The 21,124-nt window shown below is 45.3% G+C and overlaps 1 protein-coding gene across 17 annotated transcripts in view; it reads right to left on the bottom strand.

The window, feature by feature from the left end:
• The window catches only part of COBL (cordon-bleu WH2 repeat protein), a 270,313-nt gene that overhangs the window by 162,516 nt on the left and 86,673 nt on the right, over window positions 1–21,124 (bottom strand). For 12 of the 17 annotated variants that reach the window (XM_082473250.1, XM_082473239.1, XM_082473238.1 and 9 more), the window contains 3 exons: window positions 17,665–17,868; window positions 6,992–7,202; window positions 4,927–5,155 (listed from right to left, as the gene is read on the bottom strand). In XM_082473250.1, the coding sequence (XP_082329376.1) occupies window positions 4,927–5,155; window positions 6,992–7,202; window positions 17,665–17,868 (644 nt within the window). Of the gene's footprint in view, window positions 1–2,498; window positions 2,544–4,926; window positions 5,156–6,991; window positions 7,203–17,664; window positions 17,869–21,124 lie in introns of all 17 variants that reach the window. The other 5 variants (XM_082473235.1, XM_082473244.1, XM_082473247.1 and 2 more) reach the window with 1 other exon arrangement.

Consider the following 21,124-nt stretch of genomic DNA (forward strand, 5'->3'; position numbering starts at 1 on the left):
CTGAGCTGGGCCCCAACCAGAAGGTATAATCTCAAAGGTGAGGCTCGGAGATTCTGGACTGATGGGGCCTCCTGTGAGCTTTGCGACTGGCAGGCACTGCGGAAGGACAGGCTGGAGGGCAGAGCAAGAGCTCTTGGTTTTCCTGACAGTGTTCCCATCAGCCAAGACCCGCAAGGTGCCCCGCCGGGTCCGCAGCCAGGCCTGGAGAAAATACGCAAGACCTAGAAGCCATGGTTCTAAATGGATGGCAATTTGAGTGTGGAATTTATTTTGTTTCAATTTACTCTCATTTACTAAGACTTAGATATGAATAAAAACGCAGGGGAGGTTGTGTCTCATCCGTTTGGAAGTTTCAAAGTGATTTGGAAGGCGATGCGGATGAACTGAGGGGTGTGGACGGATAGAGGATGCCACAGGGGCCCTTGAGGACTGGCTCATTGAAAACGTCCACTTTTCCGGATGCAGAAATGGAGCAAGCCGTCGGGGGCCAGATCCGGGTCACCAAGCTTGTAAATGCAAGAGGGGAACTGGGTCTGCATTGCAGGGAAATGTGCACATTTGTAAGTGACCGTCCCCATCACGGGGGTCGTAAAAGAACAGTCAAAATAGCTCTGATTCACCTTCCCCGCTGCCCTCAGCCGTACAGTATCCCCAAATCAGATCACTCAGAACTGATCAAGCCTTCATATGTATGAGTTTTCTGCTTAAACCAACTATCTATTCATGGTGCTTCTTTTTTTAATTGAAGTATAGCTGATTTAAAACGTTCTGTTAGTTTCAGTTGGCTAGGTAGCTAGCTAGCTAGATTGATAGATATAGATATATAGAGTGATATATTCTTTTTCAGATTCTTTTCCATTATAGGTTATTACAAGATATTGAGTATAGTTCCCTGTGCTATACAGCAGGTCATCTATTTTATATATAGTAGTATGTGTATCTGTTAGTCCCAAACTCCTAATTTATCCCCTCCCCCCTTCCCCTTTGGTAACCTTGAGTTTGTTTTCTGTGTCTGTGAGTCTCTTTCTGTTTTGTAAATAAGTTCATTTGTATCATTTTTTTTTAAATTCCACATATAAGTGATATATCACATGGTATTTGTCTTTGCCTTACTTCACTTAGTATGATAATCTCTAGGTCCATCCATGTTGCTACAAATGGCATTATTTCATTCCTTTTTATGACTAATATTCCTTTGTATATATGTACCTCATCTTTACCCATTCGTCTGTCAATGGACACTTAGGTTGCTTCTGTGTCTTAGCTGTTGCAAATAGTGCTGCTATGAACATAGGGGTGCATGTATCTTCTCAAATTAGAGTTTTCTCCAGATATATGCCTAGGAGTGGGATTGCTGGATCATATGGTAATTCTATTTTTAGCTTTTTAAGGGACCCCCCCCATACTGTTCTCTATAGTGGCTGCACCAATCCCACCGATAGTGTAAGAGGGTTCCTTTTTCTCTACATCCTCTCCAGCATTTGTTGTTATTTGCAGACTTTTTAATGATGACCATTCTGACTGGTGTGGGGTGGTACCTCATCATAGTTTTGATAGGCATTTCATAGGCATTTCTCTACTAATTAGTGATACTGAGCATCTTTTCACGTGCCTGTTGGCCATCTGTATGTCTTCTTTGGAGAAGTGTCTATGGTGCTTCTTAAAAGAGAGGCCCTCTCTTTGTAGCATCCATCTGCCCTGTATGACGGAGGAGGTAACAGGTGAGGAATATGAAGGGAGACCACTGTCAGACACGACACGTAGACTGTGGCTCCAGAACAAAGCCCAGGTTTTCTGCATTATTTTTCCTTCTAGAAACAGAGTCTAATGTTAAACACTTGACCAAACATGGACAGAAATTTCTATAAAATCCAAACACTCATTGGGATTTTAATGACCCTCTTGGAGTGTGTGTGTGTGTTATGTGTGTGTGTGTAGTCCAAAAGATTTAATAAGTCCCAATACATATGTGTGTGCATACACACCTATGTACATATGTGCATGCATATGTATGTATGTATTATACATAATACATACATATATACAAAATTTATAAGAAATGAATGCAAAATTTGGACCAGTCATTTACATACTTGTCTATGACAGAAAAGGTCAGATTTCACAATCCACACTGCCCCAGATTCTGCAGCAGGCAGGATGGACCCTGAGGGCAGGTAAGCACAGGTGAGAAGGGCACGGGGCCTCTCCTGCATGGAACCACTTCTGCTCTGCCCTGAAGTTCTGTGTTCATAAAGGGCCGTTTTCTACAATCAGCTCCCTCACTGCTCACCAATCAGAACCACAGAACGAACCCTCGCCCAAGGGACGTTCTCCTCTTAGTCAACCAGGGAGTCAAGAAACCAAGCCACAACCTCAGTTCAGCCTGGCCAGACGCCCCCAGAGGTGCTGCCCTGCATCCCCTCAGGTCACCCCGTGCATCGTCCTAGCCCAGAGCCATGCAAGGTGCAGCTGGCGGGGCAGCGCTGGGCTCACGGTACCTCGGCAGCTCAGGGAAGGCTCCGACTGTGTTTTGGTCAGAAGAACTGGAAAAGGCAGGCAACAGAGAGTGAAGACAGGCTTCTTGACCCACGGCAGCACCTGACAAGGCCCTGGCCCCGTGTCAGCCTGGGCTGAGGCTGCTGCGTCCCACAGGAGAAGGCCAAGTGCAAAGCAGGCCTGCATCCCTGGCCTGGATCCCCTAGAATCCCGCAGCTGTCTGACTGCTAAGCGCCATCCTGGAAGCAGGCGGCAGCAAAGCCTTCTGCTTTCTCCAGCTGCCGCCGCCAGGAATTCCAGAACAGGGCGGGCCTCTGCCTACAACACATCTCCTGCCAGTGGCCTTTACCCTTCCCCAGGCAGCTGCCAGCTGGGAGGGGGCGCAACCCAAGAGGGGCAAAGAAGAGAGCTCCTCACGGACAGAAATGTTCTCTTCTCTACTCAAATGTCTGACCGTCAGTAGGATGGGATGGAGGCGTTTGGCAAGGATGATAATCAAATATTTCGCAGCCCACATGGCACATTATGGTCCAGACGAAAAGGATGTCGGCCACAGGCAGAGCACATCCTCACCATGCCAGGTGATGCTCCTTTATTTGTCTGGGGAGGCTGCCGGGGTCCCAGGGCGAGGGTCCCCAGGAGGGTGCCCGAGGCAGTGCAGAGGAGGACTCAGGGGCTGGGGGACAGCTGTTTCTCTGCGTGCAACAGCGCATCCTGCCCTGTGAGGGGATCAGAGGAGGGAGCTCCAGACTTAGGGCAGTTTCCACTCTCTCCGCCTCACCCGTGTCCCCAGAAGACCACACACGGGCTTGCTGGGCCCACTCCTTAATGCAGAGACTGGTTTCCTATGCTTTTCCCAGGTATTAGATTCTACAGCTACCTTTCAAGATATTCCGAGCGATTAGCACATAACAGAAATACTTGTTTGCAGAAGCCTTTTCCTTTCACATGCTTAAATGTGGGGCAATTTTTCTTTTCTTGTCTTTCCTTCCCTTTTTCTGTCTTGCCAAATGAAAGCTCTGTTTCCAAAGATTCCCAGAAACCAAATTTAAATAGGGCTGATATAACGAGACAGACACACCAGCAACATCCAGGCCCGTGCAACAGGTGCTGAGAATCGTCTTCTCTGTGTTTTAAAAAGATACTGGATAAAACACAAGATGCATTACTCTCAAATGCCAGAACACTTTTTTCTGAAGGAATAAATAGTCTATGATCTTATACATGATTGAGCTAAATCCCTTTCTTGAATGTCAAATGAGACCCAGGGCCCAGAACCTTCAGGAGGAGAGCTGGGGGAAGGGGAGGTTCCACTATGACCATTACAGTTTGGTAATAAGAAAATATAGATTTTTTTAATTGGGAAAAATTTTTTTAAACTGTAGAAAAACATGAAAACTTGAATATGTGTGTATTTTAAAAGCCCAACCTGGTCAATATTTGTGAAATAAAAGCCAACGGATATCAAGTGAGCTCATTAAAATAGACACTTCTGTGAAGTCCATTTTAATAATTCTAAAGTCAAGGAATATTAACAATATATATATATTTTTTTTTTGGTCTCACAGTTGTTCAAATACAGTCAGCCCCTGTGTCAATCAGGGAAATCTGCTTACACAACAGCCTTTGTACCAACATTGGCCTCAAGCTCTCACTCAAGCCAGAGCCTCTTACTAACTGTGATCTCAGGCTGGTACCACATTCACGGGAGGAGAAGGATGGAGAGGAAGCATCATGTGTTGTCTCCAGGGACTGAACTGCATTTGGGCAGGTTTAGGGAATAGCTAACTGCATTTTGCCACTGGTTTCGATTACGAGCAACGTTTGAGACTTGGGAGTATTTAATGGCAACTGAAAAGGAAATCCAGGAGAATACGGTTCACACGTGGCTTCTGAGAAGTTCTTTTAGAGCAGAAGCTCCAGTATTCTCACCTTTCCCCTTTTTACATATCTCATGGAAGCTCCAGTATTCTCACCTTTCCCCTTTTTACGTATCTCAGGGAAGCTCCAGTATTCTCACCTTTCCCCTTTTTACGTATCTCAGGGAAGCTCCAGTATTCTCACCTTTCCCCTTTTTACGTATCTCAGGGAAGCTCCAGTATTCTCACCTTTCCCCTTTTTACGTATCTCAGGGAAGCTCCAGTATTCTCACCTTTCCCCTTTTTACGTATCTCAGGGAAGCTCCGGTATTCTCCCCTTTCCCCTTTTTACGTATCTCAGGGAAGCTCACAGGAGACAAGGGGTAACGAGCATGCTCACGACTGGGGGAAAGAGGTACAACTACAGTGCATGTATTTTATTTCCCGCCCACTCCCGTTCTGGTTTGGACAGAATCGGAGCGGCCTGCAAACGCCCATCCCCAGCGCTCTGCGCTACGACGCACGCGCGGAGAGCCAGCGGCGCCGCGTCGGAGACCCCGGGTGGCCTCACCTCTCTTGTTGTCCCAGGCGTAGAGCTCCTTTATCCCCAGCTCGTTGAGAGACTTGGAGAGCTCCAGCTCCTCGCCGGCCACGTTGTCCCTGAGGAGCACCACGTGCTCGGGGCTGACGTCGCACTTGGCGCAGATGACGGGGAGGACGCTCTGCAGGGGCACCTCGGGGCTCACGCGCACCACCGCTTTCTGCGTGCGCAGGTAGTTCACCACCAGGCGCACCGTCTTCTGCAAGACACGCCGGGCAGAATTCCGTGAGTGCATCTTCCCACGGCTGGGTGTATACTAGGATGGAGCAGGGCACGATTTTGTGTGCACCGGGTCTTTCTTCCAAAATTCAGTGGGTCCTGGGGGAAAGGGCACACTGAACAGGAACGGCAAATGCCTGGAAAAATAAATTTACCTTCCAATCTCTTTTGCTAATGAACAAACTGCCACCAACATGGGGAAATGGACAGCAGTGAGGGTCTCAATCTGGAATCTAATATACACACTGTCTTTCAAGGATTCTAAACAGACCTGAACACAAGGCACTAATATATTTTTTAAAGGGAAGTGGTTTGGAACTCTTGTGAACAATCCAATTTAAAGGAAAAAGAAAAACCTCACAAAACAGGACAACAAATTTTTGTTTAAGAAGCCAGAATACCCACATAAATATATTAATATCTAGTATCATATATTTATATGAATATTGACATATATACACTACACACATATGCATTTTAAGCTAGAAAAATATAACATACACTAGACATACAAATATAATAGGCATATAATAATAGACATCATAATCAAAAAAAATCAATTTGACTAAAGCTGATTATACATGTCTACAGATAAAGTGACCCATCAAAAATGTAATAGACTGAAGTTTCATGCAGTCAACTTCTGTTTGGTCTTTACTGATCACCCACATTGTTCTAAGATCCTGGAGAGTGGACACAGTAAATGTGTATTGAATAAAAAAAAAACTGACTGAGATTTATCTCACCCCTTTCCAGTCTGAGTGCCAGGGTTTGATGAATTTTAGGAGGAAAAATGGAACCATGGATCTTTTCCATGTTTCTTAAACTGGAGTCATATATTAACTTGGGCTCACCTGCCCCTGGGATTTGCAGCTGGGGTTCAAGATGGCAAGAAAAGCCACAGAATATAAAAAGGGTTTATTTCCTTAAACAGTGATTTTAATTGAAGAATTAGGGAAAACTCAAAGTATAGACAGCACCCATGAAAAGTTATTAACCACTTAAACCTAGAGGACATGACCCGTTGGCCAAACTACCATGTTTAAAAATGGGGAAATTTAGTAGGCACTACAATAATCTAAAAGAATGAAATAGCATTGCTTTCAACTGGAGAGGAAAGATCCACCACAAAGCCTTATTAAAAAGTACAATAAGCTGCTGGAGTTACCTTTAATCAGTACTCAAAAGCCTGGAATCTATGCATAAAATAGTATCCAAATTGCAATGAGTATTTCTGACATTAGTATTTCGAGGGAACCCCTTTCTGTTTCCTCTCTCTAGGAAGACGTTTACATCGTCTACATATTCCAACCTCTGCCGTGGATAGGAAGGCCTCCAGAACTCAGCTAGAACCTTCAGGACTAGTCCAAGAGGGTAGACATTGGCTACCTGTGGTTATTTCAATGAAAATTAAGAAATGAAAAGTTGTTTTTCCATCACACTAGCTGCATTTCACATGCTCAGCAGCTACACGTAATCAGTGGCTGTCACCTTGCCGAGGGCAGAATTATAGACCATTTCCATCTTTGCAGAAAGTTCTGGTGGATGGCTCTGCTCTAGACTGGTTCCTCTTCTTTGGTATCTAAAGGAGCCATGCTACACAACAAACATTATTCAATGCGGTGAACTTCGGTCTCCTAAAGTAAACTCAGTTTAGGGTCTAACTTAGCCCACCACGCAAGTGGAAACCTCAACTGCAGCGTGCATTACTTATACAGCAGGGGCTCCGCCAGCCCCTCCTCAGCACCTCCAGCACCCTGGGTCACAGGGAACTGCGTATGGCCTTCTATGACAAAGGGTCCCTCGTGCTACTGACCTCAGGCACCTTAGCGGGGCCAGCCTTAACCTTCGCTTCAGGAACTTTTTCTTTCAGAAATACGGTATGCGCATTCAGGGTCCCAACCAAAGTATTTGGCTTAAAATTCAAAGGCTGTTGAGTTTCTGAAGACCGGATCTCCAAGGCATGGTTGGACGGATTCAGGTGATTCTGAAGGCAAAGTTCAACCAGTAGGTCCATCATCGCGTGACTGAAAGAGAGAAACAAATCACGGTCATGGGGAATGTTTGCACTCTCCCTTCTGCTAGCTGAGTGGGTTAAGACAAATGAACCAGTGGGTGAATAAGCAAATTGGCCATCCGTAGGAAGAAAGAAAACAGCTTCTCGTTAATTCCTCAAGCATGACTGCACAGTGATATCTTAACACTTTCAATACTAATAAACGCTACTGAAAGCACCATCAAAATCAGAATAGCTGGGAAAATATTTACATTTCTAGTTAAACCCATGGATACGTTGACCTGAATCCTATAAGGTCAGCACAAATGATATTAACATATGGGCATAAGGCATTAAATTTTCAGTTATTCACAAATATAGTGTATCTTAAACACTGAAATTTTAAGTTGAAGAAGACAATAGCTTTCTTTTTAGCTAAAAAGTATGCTTTTTCAAGACAAAAAATGAAGAAAATTACCTTATTTGAATTTTTATAATTTCTAAATTTTAAAATTTTTAATAATTTTTATAATGTCTCCCATCACAGATCATTATTTACTAAGGGAGCCAAAAACAATTCAGATTGTCCCAAAGAATGAAATAATCTCATTTCCATCATTTATTTTCACCTGGCAGAATGTCTGTATATTTCAAGCTGACCTCGCTTTTCCTACACGTTTCCTGAGCAGTGGTGCATAAACACCTCACGAAAGCGTACATCCTTTCCTGTGATCTACTTCTTAATCAGGAACTGGCACGGCAATAATTTCAGGTCATAGTGATGCTTTCCAGGTGTCTGGCGCTCAGGGGTGTGTACACCTGGGACTCATGGTGCACCTGTAAAGGCACAGGTGCCAGCTTCCGCCCACCATTCGGTCATCACTCACCTTGAGGGCTGTGAGCTGCGGGGGCCCTGACACTGAACTGTGAAACCACAGGCAAAGGTGCAAAGTACCCTATTACCCATTCACTTGCTAAAAATATCAATAATGAACTAGTGGATACAAAACATTTCCCAGCCATCTCCATGACAACACTTCCTCCCACCCGATATCCAGGAAGTACTTAGGTAACAGCCTATGTCTTAACCAGGGGACCCTGGAATCTCCTGGGACGTTTAGGAGGCTCATCACCCCCCTGGCTCCCGGGGACTCTGAAAGGACACGTGGTGGGGACAGGGCTGCGCTAGCCCTCACATGGGCCACGCGGGTGGGCGTGCTGGCTAATGACGCTGTCAGCTCTGATTCCCTCGGCTCCGGGATAAAGATCATCTTTCTCTCAACGACAAGCATAATGCATCAGAACAGGCAGCGACATCACCAAAGACTCCGAGACACGAAACTCCATGGAAAAGCCTCAGCACAGAAAACAGACTTCTAACGATGCTAAAATAACGACCTCTTCCTTGTTACCACGTACTATGTTTCCTCCACGGCCCAGAGCCATTCTGTGCAGGTCACACTGTTCCCGCTTACCCTCACCAAGCCTGGGGGGTGGGGACCGCTATCCCCCAGTTCCCATGAGGGGGTGGAGCTGGGGTTGGGACCCTGGTCCCATACGATGTTGACTGTCACTTCCCCTCTCTTACCTCCACCCACAGTCTACTGCCACCAAGTAAACCAATAAGGATAAATTCTCAAACAAAGATTTGAATTAATCTTAGAATGTTAAACCAGGAAGAACACCAAAGCTACTGATGTAAACTTCTGTTCTTCTGATTCAATAATTGGTAACATGTTTGAAACATCAAATTTGACCTTCTGAAAGGGAGCAGGCCAGCTCTGGGGCTGGAGGGGTTTTCCTGCATCACAGAGAATAAACTCTCCTCGCCATTAACAGAAGCTGGGACTTATTCTCGCACGGACTAGCCGAGGAGTGATGTAGTATTTGGTTCCTGTCCGGATAAAGAACTGGGCGCCCAAACCTCTACCCTGTGTATAGAGTGGATCTCCTCCACAACTGGCCGATCGGTACCCACCCCGCTGCCCTCACTCTTCTGTGACCCTAACGTAGGACTCGGCTCTGCCCAGCGAAAGCTCTTTAATGATGAAGCTGCAGTGAAGTTTTCAACACCTGAGGGTGGAAGCGTTTCTCAACAAAATGTTTGGTGGGAGTAGGGGAGGGAAGGAATTCCCAAGCAGAAAATTCTATGATGCTGGAGGCCTATTTCCTCAAATATACTATTTGGGGAAGGGGGAAGCACAAACAAAACCAAACCACTGTAAGACCATGATAATAAAACTCAACGCCATACCCGTCACGGTACGTGCTTAAATTGTTCAAAGGGCACAGAGGCCATTACCACTTCAGCCAAGGGGACAGCACCTCTTCCCGGGGCTGGAACCCGAGCCACGACAGAGGGCTTCTGCAGGAAAGCAAGGAGGTTTAGGACGTGAGGAGAACTCAGGCTTTGAAAGCTGTCTGTTCTGCAGGCCTCTCTCTGTGGCTACAGAGAGTGACAGACACCATATCCTAATGCAGCCTGACCCGGGCCGCGTTGAAGAAGCTGGACACACAGCGCAAGGCCAAACGTGAGGACGTGGGTCCCAAAGCATGAGCTCATTTCGCGTTTCCTGCAGAGCCTCCCACTCCAGTGATTCCTCCCCAGGTCCATTTAAAGCATGATCTGAGGACCTACTTTCCAGCACAAGCTTTTCTGGACGGTGTCCTCAGAAAATGGGGTGAGAGTTGGCCGGCCCTTCTGCCACTTCCATCGCACCATGGAAGTGGCTATTGGCTGGCATTTTAAGCCACCAAACTCCAAAAGAGCCAGCCAGTTCTGTCTTTGATGCTACTGGAAAAAGCCACCCAGAAGGAAGAGGAAACCACAGCACAGTGGCAGCACCCGATGGCAGCCATGGAGGATCCGAGCTGCTGTGTGGTCCCCGGGGGTTTGGATTCACCAGACCTCAGCCTGCAGAGGATGAGAACTTCTAGCCAGGCAGCCCTGCGTGCCCTCCACAGGGCCTCAGCAGGTCCCGGGGCCCCTGGGCCACAGGAGAGGACTTTCCGGAGACGGGAGGTGGCTGCCTGGTTATTCCTGCACCCCCTCATCACCTCGGGAGCTGGACTCCCCTCCGTGACTCCCACCTGCCCCCAGGACGACCAGCACCGCCTCTGATGCGCTGGCCCTTTGAGGAGGGGTCGGGCATCTTTCCCCCCGAAGCTGGTTTGATGAAGGGACTCCAGAGGCATCCTAGGACCAACCTCACCACTGCTCAGACCTGCCTCTCTGCCCCGGTCTCCTCCTCGGTGAGGCCAAAAGGATTGTCCATCCACCAGTGAGTCTTACGTCACCCCTAAGTCACTGAGTACAGCGCCAGGCACATGGTGAGTGAGAAGTGTTTACTGAATAAATGAGTGAATTGGATCCTGTCTTTGCTGTTTGCGGTTATATGTGGTGAGACGTTTTCCCTGGATCAGGGCAGAGCATCTCTGCCTGGATGTGGCTGGACTCCATCCGGCTCCCAGCAAGTACCAAGATATACTCGCTTAAAGCAGTACCCTCAGGGGATTGCCCCAGAAAGTTTCTGCAGTCTTACAAAGAAGAACACTAGGCAATCAGACACTCTCAGAGTGTCAAGGAAGACTCAGGTGAATTAAAGAAACTGACCACACCATCATTGCTAAGGACCCCAAGCACGCCCTCTGGTCTCAGTGGTCCCCCTATATGCATGATGCTATGGACAAAATCATCTCCCCCCACATTCACACTGATCCCCCAACTCCCAGTGTGACTGTGTCTGGACATGGGGCCTCTAAGGACGCAATTAGGGTTAAATGAGGTCATAAGGGTGGGCGCTAATCTGATCGGATTTGTGTCCTCAGAAGAAGGGACACCGAGAGCTCGCTCTCCCTGCAACCCCACCAAGAGGAGGTCGTGTGAGCACAGAGCAGGACAGTGGCCGCCTATGACCAGGAAGAGGTCTCAGCATGAAATCACCTGCCGTCACCTTGACCTTGGGCTTCCAGCCTCCAGATTGTGGGGAGTAAATGTCTGTGTTCAGGCTGCCCCGTCTGTGGCATTTGTAAGACCGCCTGAACTAAGACAAAGACAGACACCATTATCAGGGTCTCTGCCTCCTTCTCTGTAATCCCAAGTCCCAAGTTCAAGGGAAGAGTAAAAGGTAGTAACAAAGAGGACTGGTTACCCCAAAGCACAGTAACAGGGGTGGTGGGTGGGTAATGACACAGATCTTTGGGGTTTCTCTCCATTGGTCCTCAAATATCCTTTTCCTTCCAACTTTTTAATCTCTGTTCCCCGAATGAATCTTAAGTGCTCCCAATGTAAGGATGAAATTTATTTTTCGGCATTTTTTTTTTTTTTTAGGCACAGAAAAGTCTTTTATACAGTATATAAGCTTCTTTTGTTCATTCATTCACCCATTCACTTAGACATTAGGTCCTACTGTGTGCCCAGCTGTGGGGATTCAAAGGAAATAAAATATAGCTCTAATTCTCATTTGGTCTGTCAGAAAGATTTCACATTTTTAAGGGTGATTAAAAGAACATGCAGATTGCAGCCTTCCTTGAGCGTTACACATTCAAAAATTCAATACTGAACATTATCTACAGGTAATTTCTGCCCATCCTGAGCGTCTTCGGTATTATTCCTGCAGTACTTGACATCAACAGCACAAAGAAAACAGATGGGAATAATTTCAAATTTTATCCTTTACTTTGGATATTTATCGATTACGTTATAATGATACTTCAGACTTAAAGAGAAAGATCACTTGGGTTTAAATCTAAACAAAACACTATTCTTACAGCACAAAAAGGGATTTCCCTCCTCTATTAAGTTATTTTTAAGTTATTAAATTTATTTTTAAATTTAGAAAGTGAGTAGAATTTTTCTAATTTTTTTTCTTTAAAAAATATTACTTTACAAATATGTAGAGATTTCCAAAAAATGGTTTGCGTGAGTCGGTGGTTTCAATAAGAAAAACCTGGTGTGGTTCTTTTTGAAATCCTGGCAGAGAGCTGGACAGGGCAAGGAACAGCCCATGCCAATCCTGCGCTCCCTAAATGCAGAGGGCACGTGGGGACCAGGCTGTTTGGGAACCACATGGGAGTCAGAGAGGCCAAGTCCCATTTCCATCTGGCTGGGCGGATAGATGGACCTCTTCCTTCTCCGAGGTAGGGCGCTTCCATCTAAATCACAAAGCTTGCCTTGGCCAGGCTGCTGGGGTTCACTGAGATGCTTACACTAATCTACAACTCCCTCTTGCTGCCATCATGCCGGCGAGACCCTGGGCTCACTCTCGGGGATCCTGGGCTCATCCGGATATGCTGACATCTGGCAGAGCCACGGCACGCACGGCAGCAGGGGTTCTCAAAGTCTAACATGTGTTCCGAAAGTTCAAGCGTGTTAAAGCCCAGATCGCTGGTCCCACCCCGGGGTTTCTGATTCACTAGGCCTGGGCAGGAAATTTGCATTTCTCACAAGTTCCCAGGTGATGCAGCGGCTCTTGGTCTGGGGCCACACTGAAAAACTCCTGCACCCTCGATACTCATGAAATGAGCATTGAGTACCTAGCAATGACTGGATTAAAAGGTGCCACAGTGTCAAGTGTACAAATCACATTAAGGTCGCTACTTCCAGATACAACGTTAAAACATACAATCTGCGTGCACTGTTAAATCATAGACTGGTTGAACGGGCCTAGTTTGTTGTGCAGGATCAAGGCCAGCAGGTGGGCCGAGCCCTGGGTAAGGCAGACTCTGGTGTTACAGAGTCAGAGCAAGTCCAGTCTGGCAGCTTCACCTGGCAACACAGAAGCGGGACATGGCAAGATGCTAGCAGGGCCTGCCCAGAGTGGGTCTATCGCCCAGAGGCTGGGCTCTGGGTTTGAGGCCAGGGTCAATGGCAAAAATTCAGTCTTATGGCCGCTTAGGTCCTGAGCCCATCAACGAGGCACGAGGGAACAAGCCGCAGCAAAATGACCAGGGGTGCCTGCATCTCAGGCACACGTCAGAAGCCCAGTCATCAGGACGACGGCACCAAATCAGAGAGTTGGTCACATCCTCACAAAACCTAAATGTCACCAGGGGCCAGGCAGCTGCCCCAGCCTGCAGGGGGTCTGAGTACGTGACCAGAGGGAGAGAGGGTGTTTTGCCGATTGGAGGGACGTGCCTTCTCCAAAGGCGTTCAACTTGTAAAACTGTTTAAAACACACTGCTAGTTGGAACACCTTGACCTGGAGAGAGGGATTTCAGAGGCTGCAGCCTGACCGTTATCCTGGCTGCATGGGATGTCGTGAGCGGTTATCTGGACAGGTGTGGACGGGCCATCTCAAAAAGCGGTGCCTTCTGTTTAGGTTCTGACCACAGAAACTTGTGTTTTTCTTAACTCCAACCTCAGCATCTTTGACCGCTATCTTGGAGGTCATCTGACTTGAGAATCTAGAGCCTCCTGTATCCAGGTCATACGGGAGCAGGTTTTTCTATGTGCTTCTCACTTGGCAGGGGAGTCAACCAGCCCCCTGGGGGACCTGGGACACAGCCCGGATATCCTTAAAGTTCCCTGTCTGTGCTTATTTTTAAAACGCACGTGGAATTTGCATGCTACCTTTAATGTAGAACTATTGTTCACTATGTGTAAGTTAAATTAATGTTCAGATGCACCAGCTTTCTCCTGACTTGCCTAACGCTGGGGTGGAACCTTGCATCCCCAGTGGCACGTGCAGTCTTGTTAGCGGCAAGTGGAGCCATAGGATGGCTTCCAGGATACACGCTGGGACCCAGCCAGCCCTCGTGTCCAGGCCGCGCATCTCCCCTTCTCAATCCGGGTTCCAGCAGCAGTACACTTCCGCCTTCTTGCACAAACTGGTCCTTTTGCAAATGCTATTTATTTCCTTCTATTTGCTGGGATGTCCTCCTCCCGGTGTCTCATGAAAGCTAAGTGTTCAATATGTATTTTGCTCAACGAATAAATGATCATTTTCATTTTTTCAGTCTATCGGGATCTCACAAAATGAGACTGACTCTCAGGACGACTGGTTTAGCACCAAATCCAAAACCATAACAGCACCTTTTCACAGGATAAGCAAGGAGTTGATCATCTATGGTCTGCCCCTTAACCAGGCTATTTCCTCACAGGAAAGATTCTCATAAAGAAACTTAGTAACTGGAGGCTGTTGATGACATTCTGCATGTGACAGTAATTTTTTTAGCTTCTCTTAGATATAGCCCCAACAAACAAAGCCTCAGTAAGGCAGAAACATTTGGGAGGTAGTCACTAGAAATGGTGAATTAGGACCAGTGAATGATGTTCAACGAGATTCACCTCTAGTTAATGTCACCAATAAGGGCTTGTGTCCCAGGAATTTTCTCTGGGAGGATTTTTAAGGCAGTGAAAATACTCCGCATGATACTATACTGGTGGATACATGTCACGATACATCTGTCCAGACCCAGAGAATGTACAGCACCGAGACTGAACCCTGATGTAAGCCATGGACTTTGGGTGATGATGGCGTGTCAGTGTAGGTTCATCAGTTAGAACAGAGGTACCACTCTGGTGGGGGATGTGGATAACGGGGCAGGTTGGGTGCATATAGGGGCAGGGGGTATGTGGGAAATATTGCTGCTTTCCTCTCAATTTTGCTGTGAACTTAAAATCTGACAGCCCACAGAGGCAGAATCGCAGGACTGAACATCGAGAGAGATTTCCTCCATCCTGCGAAGGAAAGGCTTGCCTTCTCCTGTCCCGGGCCCCTTGGACTTGCATGCCAACTGGACATGAGTTAATTTACCACATCAGAATGACACGGACCCACATCTCGATTGCTTGACACCATTTATGAAGCTCCCTTTTGGCAAAGGGCATTTTCTCTTCAAAGACCTTCTCTTGACTTGTCCCCGAGTTAGAGTGATGGGACCAGCGGTCTCCTTGCAGTGGCCCTGTGAGCAGTGCTGGTAGCACCCATCCTAAAAGGGCACCAGAGCATCTTCCTTAAGAAAGTTCCAGAACACCCATTCCCATGTCTCATCGAAGAACATACTGAGACTTTTACTTATGTTTCTAAATCCAAAGGAAACTTTAAAAAAAGAGAGAAAGAAAAATCACTGTCATATGCAGATGGAATCATCAGACTCCAAGTACTAATGTGTTTTCCTTGTGAGAATCTTTCACGTTTGGAAAGGTGGTTAAGGTGCTGACTGTAAATTATAAACGACTTGCTTATCCTGCGAAAAGGTGGACATGTTCTCTGATAAAATGGAAGAGAGAAACCACACTGATAAACGTTTAGTAGATCTGGTTTCAGCAAGGGTCAGGAATGTGACTTCGGCCCACTCTTGTATTATTGAAGAGTAGGACACATAAAACCAATTCCCAAAGCAAGAAGCTGCAGCGTCAGCAAGTTACAAGCCGCTAAGGGAGACCAGAAGCTGCTGCAGGAAACCCTTGGGGAAGGGATGAGTATTTACTACTTAGAAAAGAGAAAAGTATTTTAATACTTAATCTCTACAGCTGAACCTATTCTCACAGCCGCACTGCAAAATGGCACAGTGATAACTTCTACTTTGAAAGAAAAAGAAAATTAAAGATAAACTCAGAAGAATGTGTTCAGTTTGAAAACATTTTTCAAAATAATATTTTTAATTTACAAGTGGGCATTCTGTCTCTCCTCATGCACCTGTAAGATCGGACCTGTGTATTATTTAAGACATGACCCATGAGTCCATTTTCTTAAAAGATATGTAACTAGACAAAGAAGTCATGGTTTCACAGGTGTACACTTAGCCACAAACTCAAGTTGTACACATGAAATATGGACAGTTTTTATATGTTAATCACACTTCACTAAAGTGTTTTTTTTATAACTGTAACTAGAAATTGGGCCAAAAATATAAGAATGGTGAGTCAACTGTAATACAGTCACTAATAAAATTACACTCGTCTGTTAAGGTAGTTTGTAAACCTATGATAATATGGCCTGCTTCTCAAGTTAAAGTTAAGTGGGAAAAGCGTATTTAGAACAAAGATTCCTCTGGAAAACAAGAAACACAGACACTTTAGAAACCTGAATATCTCTTGCGTGAACCCTGCCCACAGACGCTACTGCCTTCTGCAGGTCTAGGCCACAGGGATCACGGTAAGTCCTAACTTTGGCTCCAGAGTCTTCTGCTGGTGGGGTGGTGGCCACAGGGAGGCGCCCCACCAGAGCCCCACACCCCGGTGCTCCCTGCTGCTAACACTCTGGAAAGCTGCTTTGCATCCCCTTTCAGAGTTCAAGATGTTGTACCCCAGGTACATATCACTGCCTGGAGAAACATTCCTTAAATTTTTGTACACATAGCCCATAAAATAATTTTAAAAACCTATGTACCCCTTTGCCAGTAAATTGTCACCTGGAATTTTCCTTATAAAATTTAATAGTTGCAAAGGATGTAATATCGGGTAGAATCAGAATACTAAGATTTTAACATAAAACTGTTGTATCACTATTTTCGATGTACCCACAAGAATAAAAACACCCAGAGTGATGTGATTTCCACCATTATCCATTTTTGAAATACTCGAGCAAACAGTTTTTTAAGATTTAAATATCTCATATCATTTCTTACCTTCCTTGGCTTCCTAGAAATACGACTCCGATTCACTCCTGCCTCAGAATTATACAAAACTATTTTTAAGCTTAAATGTTTTTATAATTGATCACTCTATCATATTCTGCACAATAAAATGTCTAAACATGTAAATGGAATTGTTTCCTGTGATTTTGTTAAATTTTTTTATTATGGATTGAGTTAATAACTGTAGTGCAGAATTGCTCAAACAGTATAATTACGATCTATTTTGATAAATATCAAACATCAAGTTAGAAATTCTATGGGTAATAACACCCTTCATACTCTTAGTGGGGTATTACCAATGCTTCCGTCCTGCCTCTTACGACTGGGAAGCGACGGAAAGAAGAACCAGCGTGTGAGCTCGGCCACAGGCACCTTCGCAGGCAGATCAGCTCCCAATGAGGGTGCAGGTGGGAATCGAGGGTCTGGAAATCGATTCCCATCAGCGTCAACTCCACGGGTCGGATTTTATTCCTTCATCTAAACCTGCATTGTTTCCATTTGGAAAATTGATAACTGACGGTACTCATACTTCCGAGAGTCAGTCTGTAAGTGGACCTGAGGATGGTCACTCGGGGGGGCTGCCCCCCCGCTGTGCAACTTCAGGGCCAAGGATGCCGGCTCCACCTGTGGTGGCGGTCACCTCCTTGGAGGTGCTTATGGGCCTGAGAGCCCCCTTCCTTCTGAGCCCACCTCTAACAGGAGTGAGCTGCAGTCCTAAGGATGAGGGTGCACGTGGTGGCCCAGCTGGCACGCAGCCGGGCCGCCTGAGACACTGCAGGTTGTCACTAGGCCCAGATTTACACCCCGAGGCCCTGGTCCAGCCCAGCGCGGGGGGGATGCGCCCACGCCTCAGGTCTCAGTGGATCTGCGAACTGGACGGCAGAGCCCTCCTCGCCGCGCGGGGTCCTTACCTGCCGTTGACCACACTCGTCTTCTCCAGCCCGCTAGGCAGCACCACGGTCATGGCCACCACCCTGCCGTCCAGCGTCTCCGTCCTGCCGAGCGGGTTCCGCGGGGGGCTGGGGGACGCATCGCGGGGAGGTCTCTGTCCTCTGTGCACGCTGGGGGTGGTGGGCCTCCCGGGAGGGGGCGGAGCACGAGCCTTCATCTTCCTCCTTGAAAGGCGAGAACAGGAAGGACTGAATGAGGTGGCAGCTTCCAGCCCAAAGTTAACAAGTCACCTGTCAATGGCCAGCAGCTCCTAAGGACCTTTCCTCTTAATTGTCCAGTCTTCTAAGCGCTTAAGGCCTTCTGAGTTGCACAAACTTTTAAAAATCAATATATTACAACAAGGACCTACTGTATAGCACTGCGAACTATATTCAGTATCTTGTAATAACCTAAAATGGAAAAGAATCTGAAAAAGAATGTATACATATATATACATATACATGTATGTGTGTGTATAACTGAATCACTTTGCTGTACACCTGAAACACTGTAAATCAACTCTACTTCAATTTTAAAAAATCAATATATTAGCGCTCTTCAACATAGAGAAAATGGACAACTAAGAAAAGTAGAGGATGCATCATTTTTTTAATTGAAGTAGAGTTGATTTACAATGTTGTGTTAATTTCTGCTGTACAGCAAAGTGATTCAGTGATATGTATATATACATTCTTTTTTTATATTCTTTCCATTATGGTTTATCCCAGGATATTGAATATCGTTCCCTGTGCTATGCAGTAGGACCTTGTTGTTGATCCATTCTATATATAAAAGCTTACATCTGCTAACCCCAAATTCCTGCTCCATCCCTCCCCCACCCCCCTCCCCCTCAGCAACCGCCAGTCTATGGTCTATGGAGGACGCATTTTTGAAAGTAAGTGTTCCTGGAAAGAAACAGCCTACAATGTGTTCCCCTCCTGGGAGTGGTCTGGGGTGGCAGACTTTGCTTGGACCAGTCCTTTCTGAACCATTGACTGGGTTACAAATCCCAGCTAATTAAGGGGTCTGCATTGCTCTAGCTGAAACCACTGCCCCAGCTCTGGATCCACAACCAGCTGAGGATCTGGAGTCCATGGGTCCACGGTATTGAGGATGTGATAGGACTACATCAGGAGGTACTAAATTAGCCAGAAAATCCACCAGACCAACACCCACAGACACGGGCACTGTGGACGGAGGTGGCAGTTTAGTGGCAGGGGCTACGAGTGATGGTATTTTAACACGCCACCTGCTCCCCCTCTGTTTTCACCTTATTTCTGACGGTGCTTTGAATTCTCAATTCACCTTGTAGATTTCTAAACACCTGTCAATAAATCACCCACTCTGACAAACATTTTTAGAAATTCTTGTCTCCTCCATATTACTCAGGGGAGGCAACTGACCTTACTTTGTGTAGGTGTTTTATTTTATATTTAGGTACACAGGTGTTGTATGTACAAGTACATATATGTATATGTATGTGCATGTGCATATGCATGTGTATGTTTATGTGTATGCATATACATGCACACATTTATTTATATGTTCCTTACTTATATATAAGAATCTTATTTTACAGAGGCCCTGGGCATTATATAATAAGAACTGGCATTTACTCAGCATCAGGACCTATGCTAATAATACGCCTAGGAAGCTCACTTCATTCAAAATATTTTGCAGTTGAGAACACTGAGTGTCTTTAAGATCCTAGCTCCCCCGAAGCCCAGAGCGGGGATGCGGAGCAGGTGTGTCTAGCTCCTAGGGCCTTGCCCCCCCCCACCTCGCTCTGCTCCCGCCTGCCCTCTTCCAGAGCGAGGAGCCACAGAGAGGCCACGTGAGCCCTCAACGTTTAACTTCTCCTGCAGAGCAATGTGCTGGGGCACTCTGGCCCAAAGCATCAGACATCAAAATTCCATTTCTAGGAAATTATTCTAAAGAAACAATCCCACAGGAATGCACTGTGGGAGGTTCAAAGATACTCAGTACAACGCAATTTATAATGGCAAACGTATGTAAGATATTCTAACCACAGGTCAAAAAGAGAGAATTTCAATAAATGATGGTACTAAAACAACGTTATACCAGTACTGGTTAAATATACTTTTTAAAGGCAATTTTTATTTTATATTTGACTATAGTTTATTTACAATGCTGTATTGGTTTCAGGTATACAGCAAAGTGTTTCAGTTATACATATATATATATATATTCTTTTTCAAATTCTTTTCCCATTTAGGTTATTAAGAAGAATCAATATTGTCAAAATGATTATACTACCCAAGGCAACCTACAGATTCAATGCAATCCCTATCAAATTATACCAATGGCATTTTTCACAGAACTAGAACAAATAATTTTAAAATTTGTATGGAGACACAAAAGACCCCAAATAGCCAAAGCAATCTTGAGAAAGAAAAACAGAGCTGGAGGAATCAGGTTCTCTGACCTCAGACTATACTACAAAGCTCAGTAATCAAAACAGTATGGTACTGGCACAAAAAACAGAAATATAGACCAATGGAACAGGATAGAAAGCCCAGAAATAAACCCACACACCTATGGTCAACTTATCTACAACAAAGGAGGCAAGACTATACAATGGAGAAAAGATGGTCTCTTCAATAAATGGTGCTTGAAAAACTGGACAGCTACATGTAAAAGAATAAATATATTTTAAATGTATATAAGTTGATGTTCCAAAATGCTCAATACAGACATTTTAAGAAAACAAACTTTGAAATATTCTTTGTTTTGAGAAATACCGTTTATAAGAGAAGTATGCATTATAGCAATAGATCACAAAACAGTCTAGAAAGACAAGGAAAAGAATTAGTAACAATGATCTCTGGGTAATGGGTACCATGACATTTGTTTTGCTATTTTCACTTCTATGCACTTCCTAATTTTTTCTATAATATCACCTCTCTATGCATTAGTTGTAAAATGAAAGAGGTCATTTAAAGTGGGGAAAAACAGCTAATAGGGTTCAGATGAGGCCTCAAACCATCACTGTTCACTTCACTGGCCAACACAAGACTTAGGAATGACACCTGGGTTTCATCCTCTACCCTGATAAGTAGATATAAATTAATTCTCTTTTTTTCTTGTTGAAAACCTTATACCTACATCATATTTTTTATAATTTTTATGCTTTATTCTTATTCATTACATATTTTTTCCTTTAAACTTATAGAAATAAAGATGAAGTAGGAAACATATATTGCACTGGTCTAAGGACTGTGTAGTATTAATTCATTTATTCCTCACAATAACACTGTGAGGAGGTACTGCCATTCCTGTCTTATAGATAAGGAGTCTGGGCACACCTTTCTCAGATTACAGACAATTTGTTTCCAGAGCCTGAAGTTTTAACCAGTGCATCCTTCAACCTCTATTAGGAAGACCAGATATCAGCCCATTATACAGATGGAAAAGTCAAGG

Source organism: Balaenoptera physalus, assembly GCF_965194825.1.
Source record: "Balaenoptera physalus genome assembly, chromosome: 8".
NCBI classification, from domain to species: domain Eukaryota; kingdom Metazoa; phylum Chordata; class Mammalia; order Artiodactyla; family Balaenopteridae; genus Balaenoptera; species Balaenoptera physalus.